The 22,539-nt window shown below is 52.0% G+C and overlaps 10 protein-coding genes across 10 annotated transcripts; 8 read left to right on the top strand and 2 right to left on the bottom strand.

Moving 5' to 3' along the window:
* Positions 1-89: 89 nt before the first annotated feature.
* Positions 90-3,530, bottom strand: EDD37DRAFT_478393 (Ca2+ transporting ATPase, sarcoplasmic/endoplasmic reticulum). The gene is made up of 2 exons (XM_062813183.1): positions 3,166-3,530; positions 90-3,115 (listed from the first exon to the last, which is right to left on the bottom strand). Exons 1-2 carry the CDS (start codon positions 3,281-3,283, stop codon positions 183-185), a joined length of 3,051 nt encoding a protein of 1,016 aa, XP_062668406.1. The 5' UTR covers positions 3,284-3,530; the 3' UTR covers positions 90-182.
* Positions 3,531-4,683: 1,153 nt separating this feature from the next.
* Positions 4,684-5,636, top strand: EDD37DRAFT_651792 (putative 14-3-3 protein like protein; the record flags this gene model as incomplete). Its single annotated transcript, XM_062818396.1, has 4 exons — positions 4,684-4,770; positions 4,822-5,096; positions 5,144-5,231; positions 5,283-5,636. The coding sequence occupies 4 exons, from the start codon at positions 4,684-4,686 to the stop codon at positions 5,634-5,636; spliced, it is 804 nt and encodes a 267-aa protein (XP_062668405.1).
* A 902-nt stretch (positions 5,637-6,538) lies between these two features.
* On the top strand, positions 6,539-7,253 carry EDD37DRAFT_478258 (uncharacterized protein). The gene has a single exon (XM_062813182.1). It carries the CDS (start codon positions 6,700-6,702, stop codon positions 7,159-7,161), a length of 462 nt encoding a protein of 153 aa, XP_062668404.1. The 5' UTR covers positions 6,539-6,699; the 3' UTR covers positions 7,162-7,253.
* A 627-nt stretch (positions 7,254-7,880) lies between these two features.
* EDD37DRAFT_651790 (serine/threonine kinase 16) lies at positions 7,881-9,663 on the top strand (the record flags this gene model as incomplete). The annotated part of the gene is made up of 3 exons (XM_062818395.1): positions 7,881-8,058; positions 8,103-8,614; positions 8,689-9,663. The coding sequence occupies 3 exons, from the start codon at positions 7,881-7,883 to the stop codon at positions 9,661-9,663; spliced, it is 1,665 nt and encodes a 554-aa protein (XP_062668403.1).
* Positions 9,664-10,332: 669 nt separating this feature from the next.
* On the top strand, positions 10,333-12,439 carry EDD37DRAFT_566897 (heterokaryon incompatibility protein-domain-containing protein; the record flags this gene model as incomplete). Its single annotated transcript, XM_062814118.1, has 2 exons — positions 10,333-10,744; positions 10,803-12,439. The coding sequence occupies 2 exons, from the start codon at positions 10,333-10,335 to the stop codon at positions 12,437-12,439; spliced, it is 2,049 nt and encodes a 682-aa protein (XP_062668402.1).
* A 665-nt stretch (positions 12,440-13,104) lies between these two features.
* On the top strand, positions 13,105-14,500 carry EDD37DRAFT_478166 (uncharacterized protein). Its single transcript, XM_062813176.1, has 5 exons — positions 13,105-13,656; positions 13,706-13,762; positions 13,853-13,986; positions 14,056-14,423; positions 14,495-14,500. The coding sequence occupies exons 1-4, from the start codon at positions 13,578-13,580 to the stop codon at positions 14,377-14,379; spliced, it is 594 nt and encodes a 197-aa protein (XP_062668401.1). The 5' UTR covers positions 13,105-13,577; the 3' UTR covers positions 14,380-14,423; positions 14,495-14,500.
* On the bottom strand, positions 14,443-15,390 carry EDD37DRAFT_478181 (uncharacterized protein). The gene has a single exon (XM_062813177.1). The coding sequence runs from the start codon at positions 15,280-15,282 to the stop codon at positions 14,551-14,553; it is 732 nt and encodes a 243-aa protein (XP_062668400.1). The 5' UTR covers positions 15,283-15,390; the 3' UTR covers positions 14,443-14,550.
* Positions 15,391-15,537: 147 nt separating this feature from the next.
* On the top strand, positions 15,538-17,583 carry EDD37DRAFT_635230 (glucose 1-dehydrogenase). The gene is made up of 7 exons (XM_062816897.1): positions 15,538-16,095; positions 16,144-16,192; positions 16,242-16,307; positions 16,355-16,506; positions 16,559-16,975; positions 17,029-17,151; positions 17,207-17,583. The coding sequence occupies exons 1-7, from the start codon at positions 16,005-16,007 to the stop codon at positions 17,251-17,253; spliced, it is 945 nt and encodes a 314-aa protein (XP_062668399.1). The 5' UTR covers positions 15,538-16,004; the 3' UTR covers positions 17,254-17,583.
* A 1,588-nt stretch (positions 17,584-19,171) lies between these two features.
* On the top strand, positions 19,172-21,039 carry EDD37DRAFT_635225 (uncharacterized protein). The gene has a single exon (XM_062816896.1). It carries the CDS (start codon positions 19,629-19,631, stop codon positions 20,733-20,735), a length of 1,107 nt encoding a protein of 368 aa, XP_062668398.1. The 5' UTR covers positions 19,172-19,628; the 3' UTR covers positions 20,736-21,039.
* A 275-nt stretch (positions 21,040-21,314) lies between these two features.
* Positions 21,315-22,481, top strand: EDD37DRAFT_667332 (uncharacterized protein; the record flags this gene model as incomplete). The annotated part of the gene is made up of 2 exons (XM_062819294.1): positions 21,315-21,714; positions 21,777-22,481. The coding sequence occupies 2 exons, from the start codon at positions 21,315-21,317 to the stop codon at positions 22,127-22,129; spliced, it is 753 nt and encodes a 250-aa protein (XP_062668397.1). The 3' UTR covers positions 22,130-22,481.
* Positions 22,482-22,539: the final 58 nt, after the last annotated feature.

Here is a 22,539-nt window from a genome sequence, read left to right as displayed (position 1 = left end):
CTGACGTCGGCACCGTAGAGAGGATGTGCGTGGTACACACTGTGAAGGTCTTGTAGCGATAGATCATAACGTCACAGTCTTAGATCGAACATACGATTTCATGCAACATTTGTATTCTCTTTTGATTTCTATTCTAGCTGGCGTACAGTCTACCCTCTATCTCTTAGATCTTAGTAAGTGGCTTAATTGGCCTTGACTTTGCCATTAGCCGCATATCCATTGCTTTGGACTCCCATCGGCCCCGTGGAAGTGTGCATGAAGAAGCTCCGCTCAAAGAACTTGAGAACCTCATCAATCAGGATGACCGGCGCCGAGATCCACAGCACGGCCGACCACTCCGCCCAATTCAGCGGCTCGATCGAGAACAAGCCCTGCAAGAACGGCGTGTACAAGATAGCAAAGTGCAAAACCATGGACAGACAGATAGCGTAGATGAGCTTCATGTTCTTCCACAACGGCATGGTGATTAGGGACTCGGAGCTCGACAGCGCGTTCATGGCATTGAACATCTCGATGACCACAAGAATGGACAGTGAAACAGTCGATGCAGTGCGCGTGGTCAGCGCGTCGGGCGAGAAGACGCTGCATCTGACGTCGGCGTACAACGGGTTGATGGCCGAGCACTTGTGGAAATTGGCCAGCTGTTTGAACGAGATCTGCGGGCCGGCGCTGTAGAACATGAACCACCAGACGTATCCGAACACGGTGGCCACGCCAACGTACGTGCCGACGACCATGTATCTGAAGAACAGCCAGCCTCCGACCAAGGGTTCATCGCGTTTGCGCGGGCTCCGACGCATCACGTCGTGGTCGGCCGGGTTGAAGGAGAGTGCTGTTGCAGGAAGACCGTCAGTCACCAGGTTGACCCAGAGCAATTGTACGGGGATCAAAGCCTCGGGCAGACCCAAGGCGGCGGTCAAGAAGATGGACACGACTTCGCCGATATTCGAAGATATCAGGTACCGGATGAACTGCTGGGTGTTGCTGTAAATGGTGCGGCCTTCTTCGATGGCGACCTCGATGGTGGCGAAGTTGTCGTCAGCAAGAACCATATCGGCGGCAAGCTTGGCCACGTCGGTGCCGCTGCCCATGGCGACGCCAATGTCGGCTTTCTTCAGAGCGGGTGCATCGTTGACGCCGTCACCTGTCATTGCCACAACTTCGCCGGCCGCTTGGAGGAGGTCGACCAGCTTGGATTTGTGGGTGGGTTCAACGCGAGAGAAGAGCGAAGCCGTCTTTGCCGCCTCTAGCTGTTCGGTCGTGCTGAGTGAATCGAATTGACGGCCAGTGAAGCTCTTGCCTGTAACATCTTCGTCCGGACCAAACACGCCGATCTGCTTGCAGATGGTCTCGGCGGTGTTCTGGTTGTCGCCAGTAATGACGATAACTCGAATACCTGCGGCTCTGCATTTTTTGATAGAGTCAGCGACTTCAGGTCGTGGAGGGTCGAGCATGCCCACGAGACCAATCAGGGTCATGTTCTGCTCGAGCTGGGCGTACTCCTTCGTTGTCTTTGCGGTCTTGAGTAGTGCGTTGCCGCCGACATTTTCGACGCTAGCAAGGGCGAGAACACGGAGGCCTCGTCGACCATACTCGATAACTTCCTCGCCGATGAGGCCAAGGTGTCCCTTTGTTATTGGAACTTTCTTTCCATCCGCACCTAGCAGGGCGTGCGAACATCGTTCTAGGATAGATTCGGGGGCACCTTTGACCAGCAATTTCTGGTGCTCGCCTCTTCCGGCAAGAACTGACATGCTTTTTCGATCTCTTGAGAACTCGTAGGTTGCCTGTATGGGAAGTTTGTCCTCGTAGTATTTGCTGGCAAAGTGTACTCGCTCGGTAGGGTCCAAACCAATCTGGGTTTGGTTAGTTGCCACGTCGTCGGTGCCGATCTTCTCTACAAGCACTCGAAGAGCGCCCTCGGTAGGCTCGCCAATGCTCTGGTACGAACCAGTCTTTGGGTCGTAGGACAAACTGGAGTCGTTACAGAGAGCCAAGACCTCTGACAATTGTTTCACAGTGTTGGAGCTGACTGCAGAATTCTTAAGCGTTTTGCCGTTGTGAACGAGGTCTCCGACGGGAGTGAATGTGGTACCCTTGACTTCGATCTCGTCCAAGTCGCTACCGGCCTCGTTAAGAAAGACGATCTTCTCGACGCTCATTTGGTTCGTGGTCAAAGTGCCAGTCTTGTCGGAACAGATGACGCTGCAGCTGCCCAAGGTTTCAACGGATGGGAGACTTCGGACAATGGCGTTCTTAGCTGCCATCTTCCTTGTTCCCAGGGCAAGACACGTTGTGATGACCACAGCCAAACCTTCCGGAATTGCTGCAACACCCAAGGAGACGGCGATCTTGAGGTAGTAGATTGCACCCTTGGCCCAGCTACCGCCATGAGACGGGTCATTGAAATGTTGGATGTTGATGAGCCAGACCAAGATACAAATGACAGTGATCACTTTAGCAAGGGTATCTCCAAAATCGTTCAGCTTCTCCTTCAGTGGGGTGGGTTCCGAGATTTGTGAAGTTATGCTTTCGTGGATATCACCAATGGCGGTAGAGCTTCCTGTAAGAACGACAATCGCCGTAGCATTGCCGTTGACGACTGTTGTGCCCGAAAAGAGCATATTCACTTGATCCTGTTTGACGGACTGTGCATCCTTCACAGGGGTGCTGTCTTTGCTGACACTCTCGCTTTCGCCGGTCAAGATGGCTTGATCAACCGAGAAGCTGTTGCTGTGAATTGAGAGTAGACGACAATCCGCTGGTATTCGGTCTCCAACCGCCACATTGATAATGTCTCCTGGCACCAGCTCTTCAGCCTTGATCTTCTTGACCAGCCCATTTCGAACCACTTTGGCTTCGTTCGCGGAGTATTCCTGCAGGGCTGCAATGGCCTTTTCTGCGCTGCTCTCCTGTGTGACACCAACAACAGCGTTCAAAATGAGGATTGTCAAGATAACCACGGGATCCACGAAAGCAGTCCAGTCGTCCGAGTCTTCAAACAGGGCGAGAACAAACGATATGGCGGCCGAACCGAGTAGGATCAAGACCAGCTGGTCCTTGAATTGTTCGAGGACGAGTTGCCATAGCGGCGTTGGAGGGTCTTCTGGCAAGGCTGTATATCTGTCAACAAATATTCTGGCGATCTGCAATGATGAACCTTACAATTGCTTCCATACTTTTCTCTCGCCTCTGTGACTTGCGCAGAGAATAGACCGGCTGCTTCTGTCACGTCAAAGTACGTGAGCACCTCCGAAGTGGTACGCACATATGCTTGATCCATGCTGGTACAAGTGTATTCGTACAGGTCTCAAGCGAATACTTTTGTTCGACGACGACGACGTGAAGGGTTCAAGTTTCTTATCGACTGGCCTGAGACGAATCCATGCACCACCACTCACTTCTATCAGAAATGCAAATCTACGTCAAAAAGAGTGACTTGTTCAATATGACGCCCCACGTGCAGGAATCGATATGGACACGGTGGACTTTGTTTTCTGTCGAAAATTCCAGACGCCGCAACGGCGCAGCCAAGGGTTACCAAAGCGCGACCCATTATGGTTCGCCCCCAAGACACGGTAGTGCCCATGGATAGGATGTTAGTCGCTGATTAATAAAGCGCATGGCCTACAGTACTCGAGGACACAGTGACTACAATTGTTTACAAAGGCAATCAAGGTGTCGGAAGGCTTTTGGTGATGTCAGTCTAGGTACTGTAAGCTGTAGAGGGCCAGCCGGGATTTAACGCGTAGGCATCGTGGATTCGCGGCTCGTTCATCAACTCGAGAAGTGAGCACGTGAAATTGCCGTCCATGGGTCTCGTAAGGTTTCTTTCCATGGGTACCACAGAGATGCAGGTTTACATGTGACAGAAAACTGTATACGTGGCTCAGATGGCATTCTTTGTGTACTGTGTCCGAAGCGATTCTGCTCGTGATTGGTAACGGAGAATGTCCAACAGCCACTGATCGGTCGTCTAGAAACCGGCATGGTGAGGCTGACGAGGCCTCCAGTTGGCAGAGGGAAGCAACCGGGAAACTTGGATGACAGGTCACGGAGACAGACGGGGGATAAACAAACTGTGTAGAGTTTCAGATAGGCTGCGATCATGGCAGGATCAAGTTCAGGTATGATACAGTGACAGGCTGAAACACAAACCCACGGCGGCTTGGCCTGGTACGAGTTTTGTAAGGTGATATGAGCGTGATGAGTGAGGCGCTGCTTTCTCTCTGCCAGACTCTCCCAAAAAGCTGTTTGCGCGCTCCCCGGGTAGCCTAGCCACTAAGCCGTCTTCTTACAAGTACAAGCCCCCAAATAGTCCAGCCCATTCACTTTAGACCGCAGCACACTCATTCACTCCGAAACCAACTGCACTCTCATTTCCATCACCAAACATTCAACTTCTTTCTCAATTTCCATCCCACAAACTTCCAAAACCTAGGTCTATCTTCTTCTTGGCCCTCCCTCCAGCACCCGTCTCTTGTCCATACTGTCCACCAACTTCAAGATGTCTTCTGATGTGAGTCTCACCTGCTTCCGCTTGGAGTTCAGGCCCAGCTTGCTCCATCCAACTTCCTTCCTGCACTGCCGCCTTGATAAGACCCGATGCTGACTGAAATGCCCTGAACAGCGTGAGAGGTACTGCCAAATCCTTCTAGGCTCGAACGAACCCATCCTCTGACGATGTCTAGTAAAACCTTCCTTGCGCGGCTCTGTGAGCAGGCGGAGCGCTACGATGAGATGGTCAACTACATGAAAGAGGTTGCCAATGTGCGTCCATCCCTATATCCAGCTTGCGACCCCAGAACTGACCCAGTCTAGCTGGGCGGAGAACTCTCTGTCGATGAGCGAAACCTGCTTTCCGTTGCATACAAGAATGTCGTCGGAACAAGACGTGCTTCCTGGCGCATCATCTCCTCCATTGAGCAAAAGGAGGAATCCAAGGGCTCGGAGAAACACGTCTCCATCATCCGTGAATACCGCCAAAAGATTGAGAGCGAACTCGAGAAAGTCTGCCAAGATGTCCTCGATGTCCTTGACGATGCCCTCATCCCCAAAGCCGAGTCTGGAGAATCCAAGGTCTTCTACCACAAAATGTATGGTTAACAACTCTTACGCCATATCAAGTCTAATCGAGATGCAGGAAGGGAGACTATCACCGATACCTTGCCGAGTTCGCTTCCGGAGACAAGCGCAAGACTGCTGCGACTGCTGCCCATGAGGCTTACAAGGTATGATACTGTGGCCCGACTAATCAAGCACGAGCTTACCCTTTTACCTAGAATGCCACCGATGTTGCACAGACTGAACTCACCCCAACGCACCCCATCCGTCTTGGTCTCGCGCTCAACTTCAGTGTCTTCTACTACGAGATCCTGAACTCCCCCGACCGCGCTTGCCATCTCGCCAAGCAAGCTTTCGATGATGCCATCGCTGAGCTGGACTCTCTGTCTGAGGAATCCTACCGTGACAGCACACTCATTATGCAATTGCTCCGAGATAACTTGACCTTGTGGACCTCGTCTGATGGTGGTGAGGGTGAAACTGGCCCGGCGGGTGAGGGATCAAAGGAAGAGAAGCCTGCGGAGACTGCGGCCCCGGCCGAGGAAAAGACTGAGGCTGCTCCTGCTTCTTAGATGGGCATGTCCGAGACGTGGTGCATTCCCATGCTGCTTTGGTGAGAGGTCTTGCGTACGACTTCCCATGTTCATCCGGCAATGCTATCACTTCAATTGGCAGCATGTGCAGTGCTGGCATCAGGAGCAGGGATTCTCGGGTTCAGCAATGAAAGGCGTGTGGAGTGATCCAGGGGCTGAGCAACCTATCTTGATGACGGAGGTTGATGCCTCCTAACAACCGTTTCCCCTATGTGTGATTCAAAACAAATGCTGTTTTTCTGTCTAGTCTCCTACGATACCACATAGCCTTTTCGCTCTTGGTGGACTGCTGGGAGTAGAGTTAGCAAGCGTCAAGTTCACCGATCACATTCTGTCTGTCGTTTTTTTCGATCTTTGGTTATGTCGACCCTGATGCAGCGTACGATGAGACCATTAAACAGGCGAAACCTAGAGCATCGACTTTGCGGCGGAACAACGATCTTCCGTAGCAAGAGGACGTTAGCCTCGTCTCCTTCAACATCCACTACAAGGTCAATGATACAACGACAACAACAACAAGTGAATGTGTTCAAACTCAGTTCATGGATCGGATCATAGTTCTTCCTCCGGGTACTTCGATGCGAGTCCTCAGGCAATGACCGCCTCTTTTGCGTGGGATGGGGAGTCTCTTCCGAAGTGATGACTTCATCTTCCAAATGACTACGTGTCCACACCACTTTTGTCACGATGATGGACCGATGGTAAAGTGAAATGCCCATAACGCCCGGAACGTGCCTGCCACGAATTTCGCCTGGTCCTATTGCAGCTTCAGATGCGTCATAGGCACTCTCTGTTTCGCTTCAGTCCCTCAATCTGGAGGAAGGTATTTCCGTAGTGCTCTCAGGAACATCCTTCTACTGAAATCATCCCCTGATACTCCAGGAACTCATATTGTCCTACTTGCCTACTCACTTTCCCCAAACTGTTCAGTGTGACTTGACCTACATTACCTCTCAACTATCCCGCATAAGACGAGTCTTTCAGACCTCGTCATTCAATCCTGACTCGGCTTTAAGCTCAAACACCTCAAGACTCACTCATCATGTCCGCTGGCGGCGGCGGTCCTGGCCCTGCGCCTGCGAATCCTACAAGACCAAAAAGACCTCCGGGGGCTCCTGCACCAGGCCACCCCCTGGGTCCTTTGGCGAATCCTTGGGGTCGTCGAGTCCTCCTTGGTGGTGCGCTCCTGACCGCAGTCTACTTCGTACTGCCGAACAGATCACCACAGCCGCCCGGAGTTTCTGCAGATTCTTTCAAGACACCAGGCGTTAAGAATATCGAAAAGGCCTACCAAAGTGGAGGAGCCACCGCAACGCATACAAAAGCATACGGAGGCACAGTACAAGGTGAAAGAGGGGCGGAAACACCAAGAGAGGGGGGTGCTACTGGAGCACCAGGTGGATACAACCAGGAAGGTGTAGGATTCGATCAACGTCCTGGTCCAATGTCGGGTGCAGGCGCGAAGTGGAACGAGATACAGTATGGCAGTGCGAAGGGAAGGTGAATGGAATATGTGTACTCGCTCGAAAGCATTCAACAATGGAGGGGACGAACAGCGTGGTTCACACTGTACATGCATCTTGACAGTCGAAAAGTGCTCTTTTGCAGCTTGAAGCCTCAAACGCTGAGTGTCCAACTGTACTAATACAACTGTTGCTGCAAGCCGCGATGCAGCAATTTATCCATTTCATTGCTTGCTTGTGTCCCAATCCATTGAGTTTCGAGCTGTAGGTGCCAGGTCAGACCTCAAGGATCTTGAAAGGTCGCCGGATGTTGATCCGCAAAGTGTTGCGACTCCGCAGTACAACTTGTCGGTCCCAGCACGTTGTGACTCATGTTTCCTATCGATGAAAGAGCGAAATGAAAGAAGAAGAAGAAGTAACACAGAGTGTGATATACTGTTGCAGCCAACGGCCACATCCAATATTTCTAACGATGCGCGGAGGAATGTACCTGTAGGTTTTCGATGTCGGAGATGCAATCCGATCTGCAAAATAATGCGGATGGAGGGGCGAAGACAGACACCCGAGGTGGCTTGCATTGTGGCCAGCTGAATGTCTGCTTTCACGGCCGTCTCTTTGAGCCTGCATCGTTTCAATATCTTGTCCTGCGTGGGAAGACGATGCACCTTCAGCGCTTCACGAAAATGCCTATTGCATGCAAATTATAGCACGATTTCAGCGGTTCCAGGTGATCAACATCGTCAGCGGTCTTATCTAAGCAATGGGCCTGGGCATCCTCGAGCCCCGGGTTGAACACGTTCCCGGCACCGTCTACGTCTTCGAGACAGAGCAGCGACATGCCGAACTCCTAGAAATCAATCAACACTTGAAGACCGACAACAATGGTCGAACTATTCTAATCCCACAACCGTCTGACGATCCCAATGACCCGTTGGCAAGTGCTTTTTCAGTGGAGAATGGTTGGCGGAGTACTGACTTTCAGTTCCCCAGAATTGGCCTCTTTGGCAACGCGACCTCATTCTCGCAATCCTCTGCTTCGTCTCATGTCTAGCGACGACCGCCTCTCCTCTACTTGCGGCCGACTCTGTGACGATTGCGCTGGTATTTAAGCGCACCTTCCAGGATGCTGCTCTACTTACAGCCTACCATCTTGTCGGCGTTTGTGTGGCGGGATGGCTGTTCGTCGCGTCCGCAAGAGTTTGGGGAAAAAGGCATCTGTTTCTTCTCGGAGCTCTCCTGATGGTGGCCAGTTCTGCTTGGGGCGGATCGACTCATGTTCACCACAACTACGCCAGTCTGTTATGGAGTCGTATCTTCCAGGGTGTTGCGTTGGCACCCTTTGAGGCGCTGGTCAATGCTTGTGTTGGTGACCTATACTTTGTTCACGAGCGTGGCGTCCGGATGGCTATCACTAACACATGCCTGTTTGGAGGTGCTTTCTTGACGCCGGTATTTGTAGGCATGATTTCAGCACATCTTGGTTGGCAGTGGAGTGTAAGCATCCCCACTTGACATCCTACGTAGAGGTCTGTCTTCCGCGTGTCCGAGTAGGCTGACTAGTTGAGCAGTTCTATCTTCTTGCCATCTTCATGGCTGCTGGCTTTCTGTTGGTGTTATTTTTCGTCCCCGAAACAGCGTACCGAAGAGCACATTCACTTGACCTCGACCTTGTGGCCGGAGACTCGTCGACAGATTCCCTTCCAAACGCTCAAAATACTGGCAAGCGCGATGCCGAAGAGAAGCCTCCTCATGCGACCGTTGTTGCGCAGAATCCGACCCGTAGGGTGTCTTACCTCCAAAGACTCATGCCTTTCAACGGGCGCAAGACCGACGAATCGTTCTTCAAACTTCTGTTCAGACCATTCCCGCTGTTCCTACATCCTGCTGTTGCCTGGGCGTGTCTGATTCAAGGTGTGATCATCGGTTGGACCGTCATGGTCGGAGTCATACTCTCACTCATCTTCCTCGGGCCACCTCTATTCTTCAATGAAGAGAGAGCGGGAAAGATGTACACCAGCGCGTTCATTGGCAGTATGCTCGGCTTGGTACTGGCTGGCTTGTACAGCGAAGGGGTGACGAGGTTCATGATCCGACAACACAAAGGCAAATACGAGCCCGAATTCCGCATCCTCCTGGTTATTCCGACATTGGTATTTTCAGCAATTGGCCTCTACGGCTTCGGCATTACGGCGGTCAATGTGACACGTTACGGCTGGCTCATACCAGAGGTGTTCCTGGCCTTCATCATCATCAGCATGGTCATGGGAGCCATTGCTTCAGCGCAATATTTGCTTGACGCTCATCGTGAGCTTGCCGTGGAAGCATTCACGACTCTGTTGATCTTCAAGAACATCTTTTCTTTCGTTCTCGCATACAATGCTTACAACTGGGTGTTTGCCATTCGCATCAACCATTTGTTTATCATCTTTGGCAGCATTGAAGTGGCAATTTGTCTGCTTAGCATACCGATGTATGTGTTTGGCAAGAAGAACCGCGAGTTTTTCCATCGACACGATATACTACGGATGACTGGGCTTAGATAAATATCTAACAACCATAGTCTGATGCAGGACGCTGATTCGAAAGTCATCCTATCTGACTGAGCCATTCCTCCTTTTTGATGCTCAAACAAGGTGATGTGATCTTTACAAGCCGTCCCGGATCACGTTACGCGGAAGTGAAACGCCGCCCGAGCGGGACAACTGAGTCCTGACACGCTTGCATCGATCGAACATCCAAGCACGCATTTCCTTCCCCAAGGTAAAATAGACCTTCAGGCGATCACTGCTCAATCTTATAAATGATGATGTACTGCAGATTCGAGCCTCGGCGCGTACTCTGTCTTCGAGTCTATGGTTTCCCTGAAACTCCTAGTCGCGTGGCGTTTTCGGTTCGTGCTGTGATCGGAAATTGCACCTTGGCCATCACTGCCATGTTCAGGAGAACACCAAGACTTTTTGGTGATCAACGTCAAAAAACCCTTCCAGTCATGGCCCGAGTGTCTTAGTTCTTAGCTCTTAGCTTTGGCTGTTGCCGTTCAGTGTTGTCAACAACATGAATTTCTGGAGAGCTTAATATCGACCTACCTACGCGGGGAAACCTTTTCCTGAGGCTCTGTCAAACGTCGCCAAATCCATCGATATGGTCGAACGTTGTCAACAACGACCATGGCTACGATGACAACGACCACAACTACCACTACCACTACGATAATGGCGATCGACAACTCGAAGCTAACGCCGAGCACGTTATGTGTGGCGTGCCAGTCCATTTTCCAGCCAGATACCGTCCGAAGTGATTCGGGGGAGACGCCGCATCATGGTCTAGAGGCTCTCGCCGCGCGTGCGAGTAAATGCCATCTATGCTTGACTGTGTTCATGTCCATCGACCCGGAGTCATACAGGATTTTCCGCCGGGACTCATCGGTCGAATCTATCGGATTCGCATGGATTTCGCCCATCGCACGTGATCAGGCGCGCCTGAAGTTTCGATATGTGAAAATGGCGGCGGATGCGGACCGGGCGACACCGACCTCGACTTCAACCAGTTCCAAGACGAGTCTGGCGGGGGCGGTTGGCTCGGAGAATGTGCTGGTCGTGGAACTTATTCTGATGAATCCGAAATGTAAGCACTCTGCCAGGCTTACCAGCGTGTGTGCTTCAAGCTTACCATTGGAATATAGATGCTGTCGAGCCTGGGGTCAGGACAATTGATCCAAAGTCTGTAAGTACTGGGTCGGCAGAGAGCTTTGATCTGGCGAAGCAGTGGATCGAGGAATGCACATTCAACCATATGAAGTGCACCGTTTCAGAAAGCAATGCGACATGGAAGCCCACGCACTTGCTAGATGTGAGTGTTCGAGGACCAAAAGGAGCACCAGGTGTCAAGCTGGTGGACGGAATGTTCATTGACCCGCTCTCCGAGTACGTGACTCTCAGCCACTGCTGGGGCAAGTCGAAGCCGATACGCCTGCACAAGGGTACGCTAGCGGCACTCCGCCAGGGAGTTAGCACGTCAAGCTTACCCAAGACCTTCGCCGAGGCTGCAATGGCAGTGGAAAAACTGGGGTATCGGTACCTGTGGATTGACGCGCTGTGCATCATGCACGACAATGAGCAGGCGGTGCTGAAAGAAATCAGCCAGATGCACCGCGTGTACTCGGAAGCAACGCTCAACATTTCCGCGACTTCGTCCCGGGACGACGCTTCTGGGCTGATATATTCAAGGAATGTGTCCGCGATGCACCCTTGCATCGTCGAGGTTGCTGGGATGGGCATTGACGATGGCATGTACAAGATCCTCCGGTCGACGCTGTGGCACGACCTGGTAGATTCGAGCCCGTTAAGTAAACGCGCATGGGCGTTCCAAGAGCGGTGTCTGGCGAAGCGCACGCTGCATTTCACACGCAACGAGCTGTTGTGGGAGTGTCAGCAGATGTGCTGCTCGGAGGTGTTTCCCAAGGGATTACCGGCGACGATCGGCCCGCCTTCGAGTCAGGAGTCGGTTGAATTTTTCTCGAAGCGTACACACCACCAACGCCACGGGAACTGGCACCAGCTCGTCAAAATGTACAGTCCCAAACGGCTGACATATAGCTCGGATAAGCTTCTTGCTATTGGCGGGCTGGCGAGGCAGTACATGGCGCGCAACAGATTGAGGGAGGAGGAGTACTTGGCTGGCCTGTGGAAGCCGCAACTGCCGCACGCGCTATTGTGGCGGGTCGAGCAGGGCCGGCGCCCTCCGAAGTACAGAGCTCCAACATGGACGTGGGCTAGTATTGACGGGGAAGTCAAGTACCCTGAGCCCGCGCAGTCGACACGCGAGACATGCGTAGAAGTATTGAATCTGGACATGCGGTATAAGTCCGACCGTTTCGGCATGGTTGAAGCCGGCAAAATGAAAGTGCGAGGGTTCATGGCGAGAGGCTTACTGAGAAGGACGAACGATTATTGGGGCAGGACGCCCTGCGTGATCCAGTGCACAAAGGCCCAGGTCGAGCTTGTGTCGGCGAGCTTTGACGATCGATTGGCCAAGTTGTCTGGAGAGGGCATGTTGACGGAGATGCTCGAGGTGTATATGCTCCCTGTGATTGATGTGATCGATCGTGTTGAGGGGTTATTGCTGTGCGCTACCATGAAAAGGGGAGAATTTCGCCGGATTGGTGCCTTTGATGTCTCGAGGTATGACCAGATCAATTGGGATCGATTTCGGAGTGTGATGAAGGGCGAGGCCGATATGCTGAACTATGAGGACCGGCTGGATCATACTAATGGGTACTGGTTTGCGAGCGACTATACTTATACCATCAACATTGTCTGAAAGGGTACATCATCCGACGACCCTAAGCATCAGGTGGCCTGGAGGCACGATTTACAAAAGGGGCATGACATGGCATGGATTGTTTGGATGAGCGTTGAGCGCATGGAATCCTCCAGCCTCAAGATTTTTCGCACGGGAATGACCTGTTGATGAACAACTAATGGAATTAGTGTGTAATGTTATTGATGATTTTCAGAAATTGAATCTGATGTATCGGATCTGTGCACGATCTCTGTTACACTGGAATGAGATGTGTTGTCTCCGCTGCCTCGTGGAACCGCACCTCTCGCTGCGAGCGCGAACAAACTCATATGCCGCTAAGTAACATGTTCAGCCTCGTTGTCTTACAGATATCATCAGTCATCATGGAAACGTGCCTGCATATACTCGTACTCGGTAGAACCGGTGAGATGTATGAGATACAGATGTGAGTATCCACTCGTAAGGCATAGATACTGCCTAGAAGAGTATGTGGACTCTCTGGGGGGGGGCCGAGGTTGCCATGCTTCTAAATACAGTGAATAGTGGGCACCATTTTGTTTGTTTGGGGCAAGTGATACACCAATACAGTTAAAGTTAGTTATCCGATGGAGATCAGAGTTCTCGATGCGAGGCGGGGAAGAAATTCAGCTGAACCTCCTCCGAGCCACAAAATACCCAGGTATCTCTGAGGTCGCAAGTTCTGTCTCTGGGCGCAAGAAATAGGGCCAGGCATCCGGAATAGAGTGGTGGAAAGCTGTGGAAGACAAAGCCTGAGCTGGTCGTCAGTTCATCATCTCCCGAATGGAAGATGGCAAGGATGATCTCCAGTTGTCAGTGGTACCGTGTGGACGTTTAGCATGTGGTAAACCACTCACGGTAGCTGTAGCTGTAGCTGTAGCTTCCACCAACAGAACGCCTCGTTCTTGCCGATGATAGCTTCGACACTTGGCAAGCCACTGCAGTGAAAGAAACCAGACAAGTCCGAGTGACAGACATGCCGAAAAAAAGTGCGGCAAGAGTAACTACTTCTTTTTGGCCATTTGCCCTTGCTTCGCTTTCTTTCTTGATTTCATCTCTCCACACTTTTGCAACATCTTGAACACCATCAGGAAAGACATCATTGTGAACGTGTCGCAAAACCAGAAATCAACTCACAATGCGTTTCGCCATCGTCGCTATTTCCACCCTTCTCGCCGGGATTGTGTCCGCGCAGTCAAGTCCTTCAATTCCTACTTGTACATTCTGAAGCAGAACTGTTGCTACTCAGGTACTGACAGAATACAGGTGCCGACACATGCATCACTGACGCTCTACCCGCATCTTGCAACCTTGCACCAGCATGTTAGTCTTCTCGTCTTCTTTGCTGCTGCTCCATTCCCTCCAAAGAACAAGATCGTATCGGAATCGAAGGACTGAAACATATATGTACAGGTATCTGCAGCACACCGTCCTTCATCTCCGGCATTAGCTGCTGCATCTACAAGAGCTGTGATACCGCCGATCAGCAAGCCGCCCTTGCCTATGCCCATTCAATCTGTGATCCAGTCGGCTATTCGTCGGTATTGGTATGTTATAGTCCTGCTTGAGCTGCACAGCGCGCTCTCCTTTGACCAGCATACTGACTGCTCCTCCAGCCCGCTACAGCAGGCTGCTCGGCCAACTCGACCTCCTCTGCTACCGCCGCCAGCTCCAACGGCACAGCGAGTGCCACTGGTGCCATCGCATCCGCTTCGGCCTCGGCCTCCTCCGTTATCAGCAGCCTTACGTCCTCCCTCAGTGCCGCCGCATCTACCGCATCCACATCTGCAACTGCTGCTTCTGGCAGTGCTACGTCGACTGCGTCTGCCGCTGGCTCCAGCGCAAGTTCCAGCGCCATCGCAGCAAATCTTGTTGGCGCTAAGAGCTTGGGAATAGGTGCAGTTGCCGCAGCGTTCTTGGGTCTTGCTGCTTTGTTGTAGGTTGGGCTTTCGGTTCTGGAAGGGCTAAAAGAGTATGCCAAGAAGTATGTACAATTCGAAGGCTGATACGAGATCACGTCAGATGGTGAGAGTGCTCACGAGTCGACGTGTTTAGATAGATTGAACTTAGATGCCATGGCTAGCATTGAATGCTCGAATTGATACAGCTGTTCACATGCCGTACTTTTCATTTTCGTCCTCGATTTCCCTCCTTCTTGCCAGCATGCTGCCGACTTCCCTGCCTTCTTCTTTCAGCACTGTCCACAAGTATCCCCAAAACAACATATCGGCCAGCCCGGCTGTAAATGTCACACGATTCGCCAGACGCAAAGCAGAGGGGAATATGGCGTTATCTGACCCGAACAGCGCGTGCGAATGGAACGCATATATCCAGAAGACGAAGAGCGCCGCACCAAGGACATGAAGACCCGCAAGGGTCAACCAGCGCGACTGTGCGCTGAGAAGGGTGTGTAGTTCTTCACCCAAACGAGACGAAGATTTCGATGGTGAACTCGGTTTTCCCTGTGCCGGCGTGGGAGAAGATGAAGCAAGTACCACGGCCAGATCGCCCGCGAAAAGGAATTGTCCGATCGCGTAGACCAGCAGGACCAGTGCCAATAGCGCGAAGAGTTCGCGTTCTGATTCTGTGCCTGGCACTGCTGGTGCAGGTGGCTGCGCGCGGGCGGCAGTCAATGCGGGTGGTCGGAAAGCTTTGGGTTGAGGTTTGTTGATGGTCAGATGTTCTGGAGCGAACTCGGCGGGACGGATGGACATGGCTTCACCGAGAAGCCATATTGGTGCTGATGAGAGCAGCGTGTGGGGTGCCGTCAGGAGGTAGTAGGCGACGGTGAGCAGGGAGAGGGCATGCGTGCGGACGAGGATGTGTGAGGAGAGGAGAGGCATTGTCGAGGATGTAGAGAATAGATTCCTCTGGAGAGTTTTATGGGTGGTGGATGAGTGCTGTGTTGGGTGTGAAAGGTGGAAGATGACCACGTACAAGTCTTGACCGGGAGGTACGCAATTGAAATCTGTCATGTAGAGCCTAAGTTCCCAAGAAATCTGGGGTAAGCTCCAGGCACTGACCACGGCTCCCTAGGCTTACGTAGTTGGTGACTTACTTAAGCAGACCATTTGAAGCACCAATGGCTTTCACGAGAGGGTTTTCTCAACACATACCATTCTGTGTCTGCTGCTGTCCATGTTGATCTACCTCGGCGGCCTGCGCGATAGGTGGCAAGACTTCACTACATATTCAATCACATTAGGTCGGCTTTCATGCTCTGTCTGATGAGCCGATAGTTGCCCGGATACCATTGCTAGTACAGTCGCCCTTTTTAAACGCGAATGCAACCACCACCGTTTGACGGCTCTCCACCAGCCCCGTGTGCACATATACGAGTTGGTACGCCGAGCTCGGCTTGAGGACGCCCCGGGAGAGCCTCGACCTTCATTAGTCTGTCGGTGGTGCCAGGCAGCCGAGGCTCACCACATAAAGTAAGGCTAGTCAGGCCCAACCTGGGGTGAGGGGGTCGAGAAGTATATAATGGGCACAAAAGACCCCAGTACAAACAGCACGCCTTGCGCCATATCATAACTTCTGGCAGAAAAGAATCAAGAGCAATAACATGAAGGCCTACACTAATGAAGGACCAGTCAACTGTGATGCCGAGTTCGACAGCAGTAACGTCAAAGGCAAAACAGCCATAGTCACCGGCGGCATGTGAAAGGCTTCCCACAACAAGCAGTGTTTTCTGACTCTCACAGGCGCAAATGGTATTGGTGAGGCTTATGTTCGTGCATTGGTCGGCGCAGGGTACGCATCATTCTTCTTGTGGATTCAATAGATGCTGAGTGGAGTCCAGAGCGTTCGTGCTCATTGCCGATATCAATGAAGCGGACGGTACAAAGCTTTCAAAGGAGATGGCCAGGTAAGTTGTCCCTCGCTGTCGTCTCCCACGTTTGATCGTTCTGGTAGTGCTACCCAATTCGAGAAATGTGATGTCACGAGCTGGGCCGATCAGCTGGCAGTTTTCAAGTCGGCAATTTCGTCCTCGCCCTCTGGAAAGATTGATATTGTCGTCGCGAATGCTGGCATTGGCGGCGAAGACCCAGTCTTCTCAACCAACGGTGAGTCACAGCAGGAAAGACTCGGACAGTATTGACGATCATGAGCCGATAGTAGAAGAAGAAGACCCCGAAGAACCCAGGTTGAAAACCCTAGATGTCGATCTGGTCGGCGTGTTGTACACGATCAAACTCGCGCTCCATTACTTCCGCCGACAGAATGCTCTGAGTAAAGGTGAGGACTTGGACCAGGTCCTGGTCATTCAAGGTAGTCTTGCGGGATTCCTGGGATTACCTGGAGCACTTCAGTACTCAGCCTCAAAGTACGGCTTGCGTGGGGTATTCAGGACCCTTCGCCTTACTGAACATCAGCACAAGATTCGAGTTTCTTACATCGGACCCTGGTTCATTGAGACGAAGATCATGAACGACAAGACTATTCAGCAGTTGAAGGACACCGATACAGCGTTTGCCACTGTCCAGGACTGTGCAAGAGCGCTGATGAGGATCGTGTCGGATAGTAACACATCAGGTACTGCAGCATGCTGTGACATTGTTGATCTTGGATTCTGACATGCACCACAGGCAGGGCTTTCGCGATCTTGCCTCGACAATGGGCAGCTGCTGGATACATGGACCTCTGCGACGACGACAAAGAGGACACCCTGTTGGGGAAATTGACTGCAGGAATTGCTGCAGCACGCAGCCGTGAGCCAGAGCTTGCAAAGTAGTCGGAATGAGTGACTGATCATCTGTCTTCTAGATCCTCAGGGTTCTGATGCGAAACCGAGCACCAAGGTTGAATGGTGAGGGTCTTCATTGTAGGCCTTTCCTGGTGCCGGGCAATGTAGTACGGCGGGTGCAATATGCTAGAGGAACTTGCGTGTTTGAGGCAACATTACCATTGTCGAGAAAAGCAGTGACCGAAGCCGTTTGAATAAGTGAACAGGGGCAAATACCACACATTACCATGTTACTAGTATCCATGTTGCGCGAAGTTCAGCCGAATATGGTGGCGCTCTTTCTGGATCATGAAAAGGTGCCAAGATTGCCCGATTAGGTAGGCCCGCCTGCTTTTAGGGGAAGTCTCAAATCTCTTGGCAAAAATCCCCCGGGGACTTCGGTTGCGTTCTCAATTCTTGATTTAGAAGATATACTCGCATCTTGATCTGATACCGTAGCATTACAAGAAGTAGTACTCTCCGGTCATGCAAGATCCATTTACGACTTTTCTGCTCTTTGCTAAATATCAGACAGGCCGATCGAGATAGTGAAAGTCACGCATGAGCCGGTCAACTTCTTTGAGCGAAATCCTCCAGTTCATGTGCCTCCCTCGCGGCAGGAGTTTCATCGTTCGACGCTGTTCAATCGTGTTGCTGTTGGGCAGTGTTGTCAAAATGAAGATACAAGACGTGCACACAGGTTCTAGTCACGTCTTCCTTGCTGTTGACGCAGCTGGCTTGTGTGTAATGTTTACCCAGATATCTAGGTGTGGTCCTTTTGATCTGGTAAAGATGATATCCTGGATTCCTGGGGTACTGTAGCTTCAACCTAGAGCATGATCATTGGCCTGTAATTTTAGGCGGCACTCTGGTGATTGGGCGCACCTGGGTACCTAAGGTAAGCATAAAAATAGCTAGTCGCCAAGGCTTGAGCCAATAAATCCTATTCGGTTGCTTCATCTCCACCACTCCTTAGTTATTATCGACTCAACTGTCCTTGCGAGCGCTTACAGACAAACGCTCTCATTAGTCCATTACTCATTCGTCCACCTCATCTGCGCCCTGCTCGCGTGTCCCTGCATACGATGCGTCTCATCTTGAGATGGCAACCAATCCGATTTCCTTGCGAGACGCTGCAGTTCAGATCTTCCAATCACCAGCATGTCTTCTTCGCTTTTGTGCCTTGACTCTGCAGCCGGATGCTATCTTCAGTTATTCGGTACCGTGCTGGACGCACACCACTCATGCACTGGCCACAGTTTACAGCGGCTGCTATTGTTGTACCACCTTCAGTGCACTGTTTGGGTAAGGAGTGTCAGGAACCAACGAGGAAGGTATGCTCGTATGCTGTTGCTTCTGAAATGATATACGTCTCAGAAATCTGTCAAAACACTTTCCACTGTTCTCGCATTTCACATTGCTTTAATTGTTTTCTCTTGCCTGCTGACCTTGGACTGGATAACCGCCCTTGCTCTATCTTTGTACGTCGGCTGGTCCACGGACAGAGTCTTTGACCACACTTTTTCAAGCCAAGCGTTTTGTTCTGAGGCAAGAGGGGCTTACCACTACATCCCCTAAACTCCAGTCCGAATCAGCATATTCCAGACCTTGATTACCGTCTCCACCTGGAAGAAGAACATGGCTTCAGTCTTTGAAGGCCTAATTCACGCTCGACGTCGACCTTCACGGTCTCGGTCGGATTCAGGAAAGCAATTGCATGCAAGATGGGGCGATATTGCCATCTCAGCCCCCCATGATGGAACTTGGAGCCAGCAATATCCGGCTGGCAACAACATTTTGCAAGGTCAACCATTCGGCAGCCCAGACTCACAGAAGACGCTGGTGAACCAATCACCCGACCTTTCCAGAGAGCCTATGAAGTTCGAACACATCAGTAGTGAAGAGATTAGGCACCCAGCCCAGTCATTCATTCAGAAGGAGCGAAGTGCAATCACAATCACCATACCCTTGCCATGGTCCCGGAAGAAGGATCATCGCCGTTCGACATCAGTCAACACTGTTCAAGGTCAAGTGAATGTCGTTGAGCATCCCCCTGTCCTGGCAGAGCTTCCAGCTCCCACCGGTATAGCCAACACTATCGACGAAGTCATTGTGGCAGAATCACGACCGACCGCCGACCAGGCTCGGGCTGATTCTCCCATTGTCCATACCACATCCCCAGTATATAAAGATGTAAGCACCTTTTTCACAAGGGCCGCATTTCCGGAGAAAGGCTATGCCGCTGGGCGACTTCCACCCATTCAGACTTCCGTGCCGCCTAACAAAAGCCAACCTGCCTCAGCTCTCTCGCTTCTCAGTCCGGTCGCCGAAAAATATGATGGCCTCTCAGAAAGCAACAATGTAACTCCCCAAGACAATACCCCCACCGCCGAGCACATCGCCAGAGCCTTGGCTGCTTCTCACGGTCACAGTACCCCGGTCGACCTGAATCAACATCCAAGAATGACACCGACATCTCTGACAACATCTAGGATTGCTAGCCCGATCTTATCGTCCGACTCAGACTCTGAACGGATCCATTCCTGGGGCGCAGTGAAAGACCGCTCTCGACCTTCATCTCGCGGTCCTGGTATTGGAGAAGTGGCATACATGCGCTCCGAGTCTCGAGGAACCCCTGGACATGATCGGGCCGGATCCCGCGCTCCACGGGAAGGAGGTCGATCAGCCTCCCAAGATCCCGTCTACCGACAAGCCGGGTCGGTAGAAGCAACACATAGAACGGCTCAACCGCGGGAATCAAGTCGCCGGCGACCTTCCCCATCTCGTCAACGCGCATTGTCTCGCGATCCGGCTCTTGGGCGTGGTGATTCTCCAGGCCCTTTCTCTCGTCGTGCTGATTCTCCTGGCCTAACGAGCCGGCGTGCTGTGTCGCGAGAACCTCTATCGCGTCAAGCGCATGGCCCTTCTACTAGCACCAGACACGCACTGGTGCAAGAAGCAGCCAGTCACCGAGCCGATTCCCCTCCTCCGCTCGGCCGTCGGACAAGGTCTAGAGAGCCTTCTCGTCGTCGTGGGACCCCTTCTGGACCACCAACTCGTCGAGCGATCTCCCGCGAGCCATTTTCTCGTCGTCCTGATTCAGTTGATCTATCTCATCGTGCCGCATCCGTGGACCCCATCCATCGACGAGCCAGTCCTAGAGAAGACTACGATTCTACCTGGCGTTTCAAGGCACCGGTCACTTCGCCCGGGGCAAACAGTTCCAACGCAGATATATCTTCGAGTTCGTCTGCAGAGGAAGGGACCGACATTGAGACCGAAACGGACGAGATCTATTTCGAATCCCGCAAAGGGTGGAACGGCCCCGCAGTGGTTGACGGCGAAGGTAAAGGTTTCTACGCAGCTGTCATCCAAGACTACAGGGCCATCGCACGCGATGTGGAGGCGGAGATTGCTATGGCAGGGGAGCCAGCGGGTGTGAAGGAGGTTATCGTCAACTTGGTGACGAACAAGAAGGACAAGGAAAAAGAAAAGCCAATTGATCTCAGGATGGGCACGGGTTATGTCGGTCCGGCCCTGGTGCCCTCGAATGAGGAGTTGTGGGGTTGATGAGGGATTGAATCGAGGGAGAGTGGTGGTACTCCTGCTTCTTCAGAGGAGGCCTACCTGCTCACGAAAAGTATGGAAATGAAGCATGTCGATCTATGAGGGGACAACCTCTCAGATCATGCTCGGAACGAAAAACAAGCGATGGCGACCGGCCAAAACAGAAATCCTTCCAGCGTCTGCCTGCAATATCGCACACAACATGGTCGACAGCACTGGTCAAAATGCGATGATGAGATAAACGAATTTCCTTGAATTAGTCATGTACCTACAAATACCTGGACAATTACACATTTTGATGGAATACGTGCTCCCTTCACAGAATTTGATCGTCCCTTAGTCAGCTGATGGTGTGGCTGCTTACCACTGAACTTACCCCTGAACTCTGGCGACTTTTAAAATCGCTACTAAGAAGAAGATATCGACGATGATATACCTGTACATCATCTAAGAGTTGCCAATAGTATACTGTCGGTCCTGGCTTCAAGCACTTTAGAAGTCACAGCTGTGAGCTGTACCACTGGATTTACACTGCACGACCAGATCGATCAGGCGATCACAGTAGCACCATCCATTTCCAGCATGCAAACAACACGCTCTCGAACACGGGATCTGAAGTCCTTCACGCTCGAACTGGGTAGCGGCCTAGTGACATTCAGTTTCCCGTCGACCCATCGCACACGCATCAACATCCCACCAGGCAGTCTCTGGCGCCCTGGTGGTCACTGGCACGAGAGCTACACGGAGCACATGCGTGTTCTTCATGGTCGCGTCAAGTTCACGATCAACGGCACCGCGAAAGTGATCGGTCCTGAAGACGGGGTTCAGATCATTCGTAAATACGAGGTCCATGATTTCTGTCGCGCGGATGGAGGCGCCGGGGAAGGGGATGTCACGGTGGAAGAGTGGACGGAGCCTGGTAAGAACATCGCACCCACACCCACACCCACACTCAAAATCACCGAGCCCAGCCCAGCCCCCAGTTATCAGTGGTAGGAGGTTGGTTTTGCTGCTGGGCGTATTTGCTGACCCATCGGATGGAAGACGACGGGTTCAAGCAGGTTTTCTTTTATAACGTCCTTTCACTGTTCAAGGACTCTTTTGACCCGAACACGAAGAAGGCGAGATTGTCGCTGGGGTTGGTCGTGCAGTTGCTCACGACAATCGCGCATGTCGACAATTTCGTTGATCCTCTGCCGTTTTTGCCGTCGACGATGTTGGCTCTGTTTGCAGTTAAGTACTTTGTTACGCATTCGGTGTATGGGTTTGGGAAGGTGATTGGGTCGATGCTGGGGTATCGGGTTTGGTTTGAGGAGTATACGCCTGAAGAACTGTGGGAGGTAGCGCAGAGGGGGCCGGTGATGCAGGAGGTGCTGGGGAGGGAGAAGAAGGAGTAGGTGGGTGTTGAAAGGGGCGGAGAGGGATATACAGTATCAGAGGGCGTTCTCGACAGGAAAGGACTCATGCCACGGTTTGGTGACAGAACTTGGAAGGACAGGAGAGTAGCGAGTTTTCGACCTTCGTGCCCGGGCGTGCAAAGGACGATGAATAAAGTTCAGCCTCACTTCGTAGTATCGAGTTCGAGGCCATCAGTGACGCTGTTGGCAGGATTGACCTTGCTAAATGCCGACACATTCGTGCTGCGAGATCAATGATCCGGAGCGTCTTGGGATGTTCATCAGAGCTTCTAAGGACGCCACTATATGGGTGATGATGATCAATCGGCGTGAATGAAGTGATGAGACGGTGGATGGTATGTGTTTGGGCAAACCAATGTTTAAATTGATCGTGAGGAGAAAGAGCTTCG

The sequence above is a fragment of the Exophiala viscosa genome, assembly GCF_022695815.1.
Source record: "Exophiala viscosa unplaced genomic scaffold EDD37scaffold_8, whole genome shotgun sequence".
In the NCBI taxonomy this organism is placed as follows: Eukaryota; Fungi; Ascomycota; class Eurotiomycetes; order Chaetothyriales; family Herpotrichiellaceae; genus Exophiala; species Exophiala viscosa.
The sequence above is the reverse complement of the archived record's forward strand: the minus strand, read 5'-3'. Positions and strand labels throughout refer to the sequence as shown.

Bases quoted from the DNA above. Each gene is read 5' to 3' on its own strand.
- EDD37DRAFT_635230 (XM_062816897.1), top strand. From the start codon at position 16,005: ATGAAGGCCTACACTAATGAAGGACCAGTCAACTGTGATGCCGAGTTC. The intron at 16,976-17,028 runs GTACTGCAGCAT...CATGCACCACAG, and splicing joins GTCGGATAGTAACACATCAG to GCAGGGCTTTCGCGATCTTG. The intron at 17,152-17,206 runs GTGAGCCAGAGC...TCTGTCTTCTAG, and splicing joins AATTGCTGCAGCACGCAGCC to ATCCTCAGGGTTCTGATGCG.
- EDD37DRAFT_478258 (XM_062813182.1), top strand. From the start codon at position 6,700: ATGTCCGCTGGCGGCGGCGGTCCTGGCCCTGCGCCTGCGAATCCTACA.
- EDD37DRAFT_635225 (XM_062816896.1), top strand. From the start codon at position 19,629: ATGACACCGACATCTCTGACAACATCTAGGATTGCTAGCCCGATCTTA.
- EDD37DRAFT_478393 (XM_062813183.1), bottom strand. From the start codon at position 3,283: ATGGATCAAGCATATGTGCGTACCACTTCGGAGGTGCTCACGTACTTT. The intron at 3,116-3,165 runs GTAAGGTTCATC...ACAGATATACAG, and splicing joins AGAAAAGTATGGAAGCAATT to CCTTGCCAGAAGACCCTCCA.
- EDD37DRAFT_478181 (XM_062813177.1), bottom strand. From the start codon at position 15,282: ATGCCTCTCCTCTCCTCACACATCCTCGTCCGCACGCATGCCCTCTCC.
- EDD37DRAFT_478166 (XM_062813176.1), top strand. From the start codon at position 13,578: ATGCGTTTCGCCATCGTCGCTATTTCCACCCTTCTCGCCGGGATTGTG. The intron at 13,657-13,705 runs GTACATTCTGAA...GACAGAATACAG, and splicing joins AAGTCCTTCAATTCCTACTT to GTGCCGACACATGCATCACT. The intron at 13,987-14,055 runs GTATGTTATAGT...CTGCTCCTCCAG, and splicing joins TCGGCTATTCGTCGGTATTG to CCCGCTACAGCAGGCTGCTC.